The following is a 12,885-nucleotide window of genomic DNA, read 5'->3' as shown; positions in this document are numbered from 1 at the left end:
ACATATGTAAAAAGAAAAAGTCAACAATTATCTTTAGTAAGTTAGCTACTAAGCTGAGCGAGAATGATTGTGGACACCATTCCAGTGCCTCCAGCATTCCAGCAGTGATGAGATTGCAATGACTGACTCTAGGGCTACATCTACATTGTGCCACAGTGCAAACTATGGGGGGCATGAGTTGCAGAGTGCACCAAACTGTTGCAGTTTTAACTGCCTCATGTGGACACTGCTGGCGTGAACTAAAAGGTACCTAGCTTGCATGAACATAGTCCTCTTTCAAACAGGACTATGTTAACACAAATTCGGTACCTTTTAGTTCACACCAGCAGCATTCACATGGGACAGTTAGATCACAAGACTTCAGTGAGCTCTACAATTCACACACTCCCATAGTCTTCACTGCAGTGCACTGTAGACAAGCCCTAAGTCTTCTTCAGAACAGCTGCCAAAGGAGAGTAATAGTACAAGCTTCCCCATATCATTCCCTCAGAATGTGCTTCAATACTGAACTGCAGGAACCCTTCTCTTGGAGGTGAGAAGACCATACCATTGCTATACTCATTCAGTTCTTAGCTTCTCTGCATACTTGTCAGTGCCAAAGATTTACTCAACGGTCACCAACAATGCTGTGAGAAAGTTCCTACCAGCAATGCTGTGAAAGGTACTTTCCAACCTTATTTCAAAGCTACCGCTTTCAGTGTTTGAAATATTCACCTGTGCTTGCATATATCCTAGCAAGGGTTCCAGCATGGCTATTTTCTTCTTGTACTGAAGAGTATTTAACGCACAGAAATAATGCATCATGGTCTGATGCTGTTTCTTCTTGGAAGTATACACATCTTCTGTAACTTCATACTTGACCTAAAGAGAAAAAAAAAGTTACAAAGTTTGTGACTCGTTGTTTAGCATATCTTTTCTGTACAGGTTTATTTATAACCAGCACTGAAACATTACCATTAAAAAAAATTCACCATACACCAGAAATGGCACTTTTTGCCCCATGACTCCTTTTCTAAAGATTATGGAGGAGGAATTCATGGTAATCAAACCCTGCATTCTGTTTTTCCAGCACTGAGTTCTCTCTTTAACCAAATGTACCTGAATATAATATTGCATCCTTAGACTCATAGCATTTTAAAAATATTACATGCCACTCCTACAATGCAAAAGCAGCTTTTGTCTGCTGTAAAAAGTTGTCTCTACTATTAGAACCTGAACTATCAGAATTTAAGTAAAGTCTACTCTGTTGCATATTATTTGCCATCATTGGAGATTATGTCTATTCTAGAATATTTTGGTTTCCCTCCTCTAAAGAGGCTGCTTAAAAGTATGTCTCACAAACCTTTTCATTCTCTCTTCTTTTCGACAGCCGACTGTATCTGTTAATGGCAGTATCATGATCTAAATAATAAAATATTTAATATCTTATAGTCATTTAATAAATTAAGCAAAGTATAACAGAGAAGATACAGTAATGGACAATATTTAAATTCAATGAAACAAAATAAAACCACTTAGATTTTTAATGGTTTCTTTCACTGACACTTGGAACACAAAGCTCTCCAAAATTAAAACCTCAATCTTTTAAAAAATGAAATCTCATGAATAATTTTTGTTCTCTTGACTATCATTCCACTACCCTAGCTACCTAAGCTGGAGACAAATTCTAAACAGTTATGCAAGTATCCTCACAAAAATTAGAAACAGAAACTGTCAGGAAAACTTTCCCTAAATACCTATTATTCTTCGAAGTGGTCAAGCCACAGTTTCTGAAATGGAGAAGCACTTTTATTAATAAAATCATTTGCATATTCTGTTCTATAAAGAAAATAGATTCCATCTAAAGCTTGTCCCCTTTATTAACATATACGAAAAGGCTTAACATTAAAGAAACTGACTAAATAGTGCATTCTCTCCTCTACAACAAACACCAACTCCATTTTTAAACCAACATTACCACACCTAACACAGAAAAATAAATACGAAATTGCAATTTTAGGAAACTAAACTTCCATTAATTATACCAATCCCTATTTCACAGAGCACAGAAATTCATAAACCAACTAAGACCTAAACAATAATACACTTCAACAACAAGGAGTCCGGTGGCATACAGACTAACACGGCTACCCCCTGATACTTAACAATACACTTAGTCATTCTATTTTTACTATATTTAGTGTTTTGTTTCCATCAGTTAGTAGTAACTGCATTAATTTTCAGTTATGTTTTCACTAAGGTATTATAAGTAAGTTGTCACAGGCTGACTGGCCCTTTAAAGGGAGTCAGGCCCAGCTTTGCCTGCCACAGAACAGCTACTCTCCCAGCTGATCCTAATCATCTAGGAATCAGATAGCCCTGCTCAATTATTAGACCTAGCCAGGAAGGGGTCATAGAATGACTACAAAGGGCAAGAGAGCTCAGTTGGAGAGGAAAGCTGCAGAAGGGCAGTTGGGCTCCTCCGGTAAACCCTGGAGAAGGGTAATCCCCAGGTAAATAGGTTGAAGAAAGATTGAGGGTTACAGGAGGGAAGCTGCTCCTGTGCCTGGCCCTGGAAAATAGGAGACTCCCAGAGGGAAAAAAAAGCCCTGAAAGTCAATGCTTTGTAGGAGAGCAGAAAAGAAATGAGACCTGGGCCCAGGAGAAGCAGAAGATCCTTTTGTTTATGTAGCACTCAGAACTATTGTCCTAGTTTGTTACTAATACCTTGCCAGGAGGTGCTGGGAGAGATTACTAACTGTGAGTTTCCTGGGAAGTGCTGGGGGACTGAGACAGGGTGAGTAGTACCAGGGCAGGGCTATGGAGGCTCACCTTGCCACATGAAATTAGTTTGTTTGGACTCCAATTTTCCATAAACCTTTGAGACTCAAGCCTGGGATTTTCAAAGAAAGCTAGGAAAGTTATGTGCATTGAAAACCCCTTTTAAATCCCCACCCTACCTCCTGATTTTATATTCTGTCATACAAATATTCACAGGAAAATTAAACTTTTTAAGGTGTACTTACCATTACTGGCAATTTGGAAAACTTCTTTTAAAGTCAATATCTCTGCAAAGAATATTATATTTGAATAAGAGACCAATATCAGAAGAAACTATAACATTATTATAATGTGAATATTTGATAGTGTTTTAGTTTTCTTTTTAAAAGATTGAAGAAAAGTGGCCTCTATCTCTGGCTCCATGAGAACTTCAAGCACTTCCACAGCCAGGTAATTGGTGTAAAAGGGAAGTGTTTGTAGAGTACATAAAGAAGGAGCATGGTCTCATTAGATGTTAAATATAATCTCAGTTGCAGGTTATGCACTTTTGTAATGAGCAAATTTTCAGCTGTGAGTATGGCATCAGGAACCATCTTCGATAACCACTACATAGTTAATGGCCACCCTTGAGGACGATGAAAAGTAATTTTAAACTTGACTGGAGAAATACCATTGCTTCCTTGTTCTGAAAAATAACATTGTCTACTTTGTTCCATAATCACTTCTGCAACCTGGCATTGCACCTACAGAAAAGGAAAATAATCTTTTCTGAAATCCACAAAGAGTTATCTGGATTATGGCAGAGCCATTGTTTTTCCTTCAGTGTAGTGTCTACATTATTAGTATGGAAGGTCTTACGTTAGGAATTTTAATTAGTGTTTTTTAAAAAAAATTCACTGTATTTTACATACTTGAAACCAATTTTCAATAGTCTAGTAAATTTAGTATGCAAATAAAATCTACCATAATTACCAACTTCACATTATTAAAGAAGTGCATCCTATTTTGTTTAATATAAAATAAAGTGCTCACAAACTATAAGCATTTGCTAAAGCCAACTATTTCACCAGCAGTGTCAGGGAAACCACCTTACAAATCCAGACCTATTATACTGTTGAGCTACCCTGAATAGAGACTGCCAGTCATTACAAGTTTATATGGTGGCATTGGATGTGGACAAACATCCTTAGGAAATAGGCTACAACCTACAAATTATTTAGATCTTTTAAGTGAAACCTGATTTTTTTTTTTTTTTTACTGGGATCACCTATGTGAAAGGCTATTGCAAAAACTAGATCTTGAACAGGACTGTTTATTTGCAGAAAGAAATTAACATGTTTGTTGACATGACATAGGGTTAATTCCTTTAAACATGAACAAACATTTGTAAAATATCTGTTTAGTAGTTCTAATGTCAATGATTTACATAAAAAATATACAAGTTTGAGACAGCTGGAGTATATTCAGGTGTAAATTAAGTGATGTAGCCTGTAATTAGGTAGAGCAAGAGCTATGGATAAAAAACACTATTTGAACCAGTTTGACTACTCTACCTTTTAGATCCCTTTCTTTAAATTGAGTAATGGGAAACATCATGGCATCAGCTAGTTGAGTTGAAAGTACTGCATGACAAGAGCTGAGCTGTAAGGGGAAAAAAACGAAAGAGCAAATAGTCAGCTATGTAAGTAGTTTTTGGAAAATATTACTAATTCCAGTTCTGCTTGGCTTTAATAGCCTCCATGAGCAAAGTTGCTTTGGTATAAATTTCACTTACAGATGACAAACAAGTCTTTAAAATATCTTTCCTGAGCTTCAGCCATGTTTGCAAACTACTTCAAGCTAAAAAAGGACATTCAATACAGAGTTTTAATTTTAAATGTATGTGTCAAAAAGTAACTAAGTCCCTCTCAGCCTTGCAGCGAACAGCATGAAGTACATGTTGCAGTAACAGAAGGATTTTTTTATTCAACTTTTGTAGGTCACCTTTAGGAGAACTTAAGGTTACACACTGTAGATAGATAGCTATAAAAAAATATAGTCTTTGTATCTATGTGGAGGAATGCCAAAGCACACTGAGATCCTGCAGATGTGCGTTATAATAAAATAGGCCAGTATGGAAAAGACTTAATTATGTTCGGACACTGAATGAAGCATATAACTTTTTAGCTGATAATTATACCCCTTTCTTGAAAACTTGTCCTCCTTGGTTTTCAATAGAGCTGGGAAAGGATAGCTCAGTGGTTTGAGCATTGGCCTGCTAAACCCAGGGTTGTAAATTCAATCCTTAAGGGGGCCACTTAGGGATCTGGGGCAAAATCAATACTTGGTCCTGCTAGTGAAGGCAGGGGGATGGACTTGATGATCTTTCGGGGTCCCTTCCAATTCTATGAGATAGGTATACCTCCATATTTAAAAAAAAAATTGAAAAATCACAATTTCTGTTCCATGGGAAATTTAGAAATGTCTAGTTTTTGTTTAGGAATAGAACTAAGCGAACTGAAACAAAATTGACATTGTAAGCTCCAACCCTGAGGCTCCTGGTTCAACCATGGCTCGCAGGACCTGTAAGCTCCCGGTCACCAGCGGACTGATAGGGAGCCAGAAGCTTAGATGCCCTGGCAGCCAGAGCTGGAGCTGACCTGGGGGCTTTGTGCTTTGAAAATGGTGCTTCCATCTCTGTAGCAGAAACCCTGGGGCTAGCTGCATGTCAAGGCTGCCCAGAGCCATGGACTCTGGGGTCTCCAGCCCCAGGGCAGCCTGTGTGTTGGGGCTGCCTCAGACCCTGAAAGCCCAGATTCCCCAGCAGCCTTTCAGGCAAACTGTCAGGCTATTAGGCTAGGTTTTATCAGAACCTTGCCTGTTGGTCATTGGAGGACTGAACCACACATGTTTCTGCAAAACATTTTGGGTCTGATGAATCTGCCTTTTCCAACAAAACCGTGTGTGATGCTGTATGGAATATAGGTGACCATTTATAATATTATTGATACCAATATTACAAAATTGCAATGGATCTTATACAAGATATGCCATGTAAGGCATCAGTGGAAAAGTTATGATTTGCTAAATAGGATAAGCTTGTTTATATGTATGTATCATCTTTGAATTATGAATGTGTGATATATTTGATATCTCAAACTTGTGCTGTGTATCTGGGTGATACCCAGACAGATTGGCATCACATTATCCAGCCTGCTCTATGGCCAATCAAAGGCAATCAGCTGTACAATGAACCCATTGAGAGAAGCCAGGGACTATGCCTATGAGTCAACAGGACCTGAAGGGACATGTCTGTGGACAGGGGACTCCAAGAGCTTTTCCCAGTGTTGCTAACTTAGCAACTTTGTCACTAGATTTAGTGACTTTTTGGTTTCCCTAGTGAGAAAATCTAGTGACTTTCACTGCCAATTACAGTGACATTCAGAGAAAGAAGGCACCAATATCTATAGTCACAAAATCATTCACAAGCAGCTCATTTTTACCCAAATGTGTTCTTTCTCACCGTTCCATAGTAGGTAGCACACTCTGTGATGCAGGGAAAGATGGTTAATGAAGTGGGCGGGGGGGGAAGGCAGGTGAGCCAGTGAGAAGAGCTGCACGGATGGAAGGTGGGGTGGGATGAGACAGGGCCATGTGCCCCAATTGGGTGGGGGGCACCGTGCTTCCCTGAATGAAGCCCATACTACAGGATCAAAGGTGGAACTGGCTTGATTTCAGTTCCCCTTTACTCCTTCCCCTGGCTTGGCCTGGGGTTAGCTGCCCAGCTGTTTTCAGAAATGAAACCGTGGAAGCAGGGGGAAGGGGTCCGGCTAGCAGATTTTTGTTTTTAAATCTACTTTCTTGGCTCCCTGCGCCAAGCTCAGGTGAGGTAAATGTCCTCTTCCCCCTGGTTCTGGGCTTTCCCTTTCGCTAACCTGTCAGCTCAAATCCAGGCTGGCAAGAAAGGGAGGCTCAGCTGAAATTAACCAAGCCAGCTAACCTGGGCTGCAGTGTACAGAGCACCTTTCCCAATGAACAGATGGCTGCAGTTTCCTTCCCAATGAGCAGAGGGTGCCCTCCTAATGATGACAGTGTACTGGTGTAGTTGCTTCTGCTGTGCAACAGAATGTAGTAAGAGGAGCATGGAATGGATTTTATTAACACTATTGAGCTGCTTGTGAATGATTTTGTGACTATACGTGTGTGTGTGTGTGTATCTATATATATAAAAAAAATTCTGTTGAATTCTCTGGAAATTTTGTTCAGTGACTTTTTTGACTCCTTTTGAGTACTTAAACAGCTACATCTAGCAACTTTTCAGGGTTGGTCTGGTAACTTCCTGCTTTGTGGAGTTGGAAACACTGGTTTTCCATGTGCACGTGCTCTGAGCTTGTGTTTGGGGCAAAGGATATAGAAAGGCAACTGGACCATCTCCATTTTATTTTCAATCCTGCTTCTCACCTCTGGAGTAACTTCTCTACAAACTGAAGCTTTGAACAAAGGACTGAAACCTATTGGATGTGTTGCAGAGGGATTTTACAAGCAAGCAAACTCACCAATGCTGCTAAGAACCTGATATATGGATTCTGAAGTCATATGTGTGTATCTGATTGCTTTGATCATTTAACAATTCTCTTCTCATTCTTTTCTTTTCTAATAAACCTTTGGTTTTAGATACTAAAGGACTGGCTGGCAGCATGATATTTTGGGTAAGATCCAAACTAATATTGATCTGGTAATGTGGCTGGCCCTTTGGGGATCAGAAGAACATTTTGTATAGTAAAGAGAGTTTTAAGTAACTTCTCACTTTACTGGATTTATTTGCTGATGCAGAGCCAGAGACTGGAATGCAATAAAGAGGGTTATGTGATTTTTTTTCTTTCAGCTTCTTGATAACCCGTGCGGTGGATCAAGAGCAGAGTTTGTGACTGGTTGGTGAATCTAACTACAGTGTTAACGACCAGTTTGGGGGGGGATCATCTCTCTTTTTTGCAGCCTGCCCTGTCATTGGCATTTCCAGTGTGGGATACCCTAGGCACCTTGGGTCACACCCTGATTCATCAGAAAATTCCTGTTCAGCTGAAGTTTTCAGGACTCCATCCTCTCACGGTTCTACCTTTCCCTGATTTCTTCAGCATGTACTTATCTCATCAACAACTTTCTGTGTGGGAGTTCTACAGAGCTCTGTTCTTGGCCCATTCTTCTTCTCCCTTTATATATTTTCACTCTCTTGGTTATCTGATGGGCTAATATGACTTCAGTTGCCATCTTTATGCTAATGACTCCCAAATCTACCTCTCCAATTTTGATCTGACTTCCATCATCCAATCCCACATCACAGCCTCTCTGTCTCTTCCTCAACGTAAACTTAACATGGCTAAAAGAGAATTCTTTAATCATCCCTCCCAAGTTCTTTCCATCCCCCCCATTTTCTATCAATGTTGACAACGCCACCATCTTCTCTACAGCCCTGGCCTATAATCTTTGGGGTGGGTAACCTTTGACTCCTCCCTTTCTTGGTCCTAACACCCATGCCATGTCCAAATCTCATGCTTCTTCTTTAATAACATTTTCTCTTTGTCCACATAGCTAAAATTCTCATCAACATCTCATCTCCAACATTTAATGCTGTAGCCTACATCACCCTTTTCTAGTCCAATAAAAGCACGTCCCTGTGATTCTCACCATATCATCCCTCTTTGAATCCCTCCACTGTCTACCATTTTACACTGCATCCAAGTGAAGCTTCTTGTTCACACCTTTAACACCTCACAATTATAACCCTACCTACTTTCTGCTCTTCTACCTTATCAAGCCACTTCTCCATTATGACAACTATGACAACCTTGATTGTCACTTAACCCCTCAAGCACCATTACAGTTACTGCCATGCTACTCTTTATGCATGTAGCATCTTCCCCAAACGAATGTGTAAAATCTCAACTGCCTTGTCCTCCTTCAAATCCCTCCTCAAGATCCATTGTTGTTGTGATGCCCACATAAAATAGCCAAATGATCATGGCTGGACAGAAAGCCAATAAGAGTTCCTGATAAAAGCTTTTTAAATATAGAGAAGTAAGTTTTATGGAACTATCAATGCACAAACCTTATATTAAGTGTGTAAAATTACTGTTACCCTTTTCTTCCCTATCCCTTCCAATTTCCTTCCTATTATGTTTTTACATTCACTTGCTTCATCATGTCTTAAATTGGTCCGCACTGGTTTGACCAAGAATGGCATCTTCAAATGTCTAGTACAATGGGTCCCCTATTTTAACTGCAGTTTTGAGGCGCTACCCCAACACTAATTATAAATGATAGTGTATATTTGAAATTGCCCTTGAGTTAAAGGTTATTCACTTTGGTGTGAACAGATGTTGAAGAAAGTGGTATCAATTTATGTTATTAAACAATTAATGCTTATACTATAAATCTGCTACCTTCTAGTTCTGTAGGGTAAATTTTTATGGCAGATGCTTACAGAAAGTTACAGGACATAAAAAGTACATTGTTTAGAAACAATGTAATCTTACTTCACTAAATTGATTCTTTATCTTCAGGCCACACAATTTTATACTGTGTCAAGGGTAAGTAATTAAAGTGTTACCATCATTAATAAATAAAAGCTACTTCTGAATGCTCATCCTAAAGAAAGCCAAGAATGATAGTCAGTTGAGAAGTCTATAGATGACTAACAAAGGTTAAAGGTAAGCCAAACACATTCAACACTTGCCTCATCTATCACTTTTGCAAACTGTTGTAGGGTAGAGCTCATAACTTCATCATCGCCCCCTAATGGAAAACGCTATAAAAATAAAAAAGAAAATGTTGACACATCCTTGTGGATGACAGAAGAAAGCTGTAACCTAACAACATACTGGTTGTCTAATTATTTTGAAAGGAAAAATATAGGAACTTAAAATACCAGTGTTTAGAGTCAGTAACTGTAATTACGTCGTAGGACATTTTGCAGAATAGCTTATTACTTTCATGTTAAAGAATATTTATGACAACTACATACATAGTTACCTCTTTTAAAAATCCATCAGATTAGTTCTAGTATTGGAAAAAATTCAAGCTTGACTTCTCTAGAGAATGACATTATTAGTCCAGTTTTGTCAACTCTCTCAATGTTAGATTTGGTGTTTTCCTTAACCGCCCCGATCTCTGTCATGTGATTTTAAAAAAAAAGTCTTAAGAAAAGCAAAATTCTAGCCTTCTTGATTATGGAGAGAAGCTTGAAAGTAGGATCCTAAAGGTTCAAAATCCAGAATGCAAATAAAAAATCCCAAATTTATTGCTGAAAGTGTTATACTTTAAATCATGGTTTTTTTGTAGGGTGATGCCCTCCCTCCCCATTTTTGAATGCATGAGGTTGGCAATACTGTTTTCCACCCTTTATTATCTTTTATTTAAAAATGCATGTGAATCCAAGTTTTAAAATGTTAATTTTGTTTTAGGTTATTTTGTGGTGCATTTTAAGCATTTCTCTTCTTCACAGTGGTGTCAGCAATTTTCTAAAGTATTAGAAAGTCTAATAACAACAAACCTAGCCTTCCATCGAAATGGAAAAGTAAACCAAAAGATAAAATACAGGGCTCAATGCTGTTGAATTCTGATACTTAATTCACAGCAATTATATATAAAAACACAATGAGTTTTGCCTTAGTAAGGACTGCAAGACTGAGAGACTTATACCTTATATCCATTGAAAGACCATCAAAGCTGTAACTAAAAACTTAATTGAAATGAGGAAATCACATACTGGCAGGATCGAGCAAGTCAGAATATCATTCCCATGCCATCTCTAAAAATGTATCTCATTATAGCTAATATTCAAAGTTATGTCCTCATGTCACTACTGTATTATTTTCAGGTTTTATTTAGGAAAAGCAACTTTTAAGATAGCAGGCTTTTTGATAGAGATTTTGTTTTAGATTTTATATTTGATGCAAAACACTGAGCAGATATGCTACAATTAATAAAATGGGAAAATTTGGTGCACATTTTAGATACTTATCTGATAAAGCATGTAATTAAACAATGTTAATTACAAATTATGCCAGGCAGATTATTATTGAGCATATCAAAATTTGCTGGCATGGAATTTATATTTACTGTAATTACCATGACAAAATTCATAGGAGCATGAGTTGCTTGGTTATACTATGTTTCAGGATACCATTCAGTCCCGGAGGTCACATGTTCTGTGACTTCCCGGGATCTCTGACTTCTTCTGGGGCAGAGCGGCCTGCTGGAGCAGTGGCCAGGGTTGGTTCAGCCTCCCTTGGGGCAGCAGAAACTGCCCTCAGCACCTGTCGCAGAAGCAGCAGCAGGCCTGGAGCAGCTGCAAGCCCTGGGAATGCTCTGTTTGTTGTCCCTCCCCCGTCAGGGTATTTTTTTTAGTAAAAGTCAGAGACAGGTTGGAGGCTTCCATGAATTTTTGTTTATTGTCCCTGACTTTTACTAAAAATATCCATGACAGAACTTTAACCTTATCTATGTTGCAATAAAAACTGCTATGGTACATAGCTGCTGTTTCCTTACAGCAAGCCACTGCAAAATTAACTGATTCTAATTTTAAGTATGCAGTGTAGTTGTAGCCATGTTGGTCCCAGGATATTAGGGAGACAAGGTGGGTGAGGTAATATCTTGTATTGGACCAACTTCTGTTGGTGAGAGAGAGAAGCTTTCGAGCCACACAGAGCTCTTTTTCACATCTGGGAAGGGAATGCCCAGGATCACTGCAAAATGTTCCACCTTGCATTTCGCTGTGATGCTGGGAGTTCCCATCCCAGACCCAAAGAAGAGCTCTGTGTGGCTCGAAAGCTTGTCTCTCTCACCAACAGAAATTGGTCCATGTAATGAGTCGGTGTGGCTCCCCTCCTGTCCTGAAGAGGGAGCCCCAGCGCAAACACCCAAGTGGGCGGAGCCTCCGCCACCTGTCCCCGCCCCCCGGAAGTCACGGGGCGGGACAGGAAGTATAAAGGCCGGCAGCCAGAGCTCAGTCAGGTGCCGGCCACCGCAGGGAGCAGACGTGCGGTCAGGAGCTCCCCGCCAGGATATCTCGGAGGCCCGAGGTGGATGCCCTAGCTGGCTGGAGCTGCCCAGAGCTCATTACAAGGAGGAGCCGCCGGAGCCCGTCCGCTCCCGGCGCTGGGAGGCGCCCTTGGAACTCCCCCACAGCAACCCTGAAGGGGAGGCCCCGCCAGAACCCTTGCAGCCCTGCTGTTATCCGGAGGAGCCGCCCGAGGGCCAGTGGCCGGATTTCCCTACAGAGCTACCGGACCTGCCACCAAGCCCCGGCCGAGAGGAAGCTCCACTGATGGACTGGACCGCAGCCGGTGCCACAGACGAGGTAGGCCCCGAGGGGGATAATGGAAGTAGCCCGGGGGTAGCTGACCCCAGTCAGGCTACAGAGGCCTGTGAGCCCATGGCAGTGTGTTTCGGCCAGGACACCCCACTGACCAGCAGCGACACTAATCGCTGCTAAGGGCCCCGGGCTTGGACACAGTGGAGTGGGTGGGCCTGTGTCCCCCCCTGCCACCCCTACACACGGGTGGCAGGCTTCCCCCTCACCCAATGTTCAGGTAGGAACCTGAGCCCCTTACCTACCGGAGCTAATTGCCTGTTTGTGCTCCGCCCTGAACCAGGGCCGCAGCTACTACACTGCTTGTCTGCCCAGCCCCTGCCCCAGAGGGCCTGAGCTAAATTGACTCTTTGTGCTCCGCCCTGACCCAGGGCCAGAGCTAATAGACTACTTGTGTGCTCAGCCCCTGCTGCAAAGGGCCTGATCTTATTGACTACTTGTGCTCAGCCCCTGCATCCAAGGGCCTGAGCTTATTAACTGTTTGCGCTCAGCCCCTGCTCCAGAGGGCCTGAGCTTATAGACTGTGTGTACTCAGCCCCTGCTGCAAAGGGCCTGAGCGTATTGACTGCTTGTGCTCCGCCCCTGCCCCAAGGGCCTGAGCGTATTGACTGCTTGTGCTCCGCCCCTGCCCCAAGGGCCTGAGCGTATTGACTGCTTGTGCTCAGCCCCTGCCCAAGGGCCTGAGCCTATTGACTGCTTGTGCTCAGCCCTGCTACAGAGGCCTGAGCTAATTAACTGTTGTGCTCAGCCCCTGCTACAAAGGGCCTGGGCTTAAT

The 12,885-nt window shown here is 41.2% G+C and overlaps 1 protein-coding gene across 1 annotated transcript in view; it reads right to left on the bottom strand.

Moving 5' to 3' along the window:
* Window positions 1-12,885, bottom strand: part of APPL1 (adaptor protein, phosphotyrosine interacting with PH domain and leucine zipper 1) — a 52,916-nt gene that overhangs the window by 30,767 nt on the left and 9,264 nt on the right. The window contains exons 4-8 of the mRNA XM_065407495.1: window positions 9,473-9,544; window positions 4,314-4,401; window positions 3,006-3,047; window positions 1,343-1,401; window positions 715-861 (exon numbers count right to left, since the gene is read on the bottom strand). Of these exons, the coding sequence (XP_065263567.1) occupies window positions 715-861; window positions 1,343-1,401; window positions 3,006-3,047; window positions 4,314-4,401; window positions 9,473-9,544 (408 nt within the window). The remainder of the gene's footprint in view (window positions 1-714; window positions 862-1,342; window positions 1,402-3,005; window positions 3,048-4,313; window positions 4,402-9,472; window positions 9,545-12,885) is intronic.

This window comes from Emys orbicularis, chromosome 7 (genome assembly GCF_028017835.1).
Source record: "Emys orbicularis isolate rEmyOrb1 chromosome 7, rEmyOrb1.hap1, whole genome shotgun sequence".
Taxonomy (NCBI): Eukaryota; Metazoa; Chordata; order Testudines; family Emydidae; genus Emys; species Emys orbicularis.
This window is presented reverse-complemented; position numbering and strand designations above follow the sequence as displayed.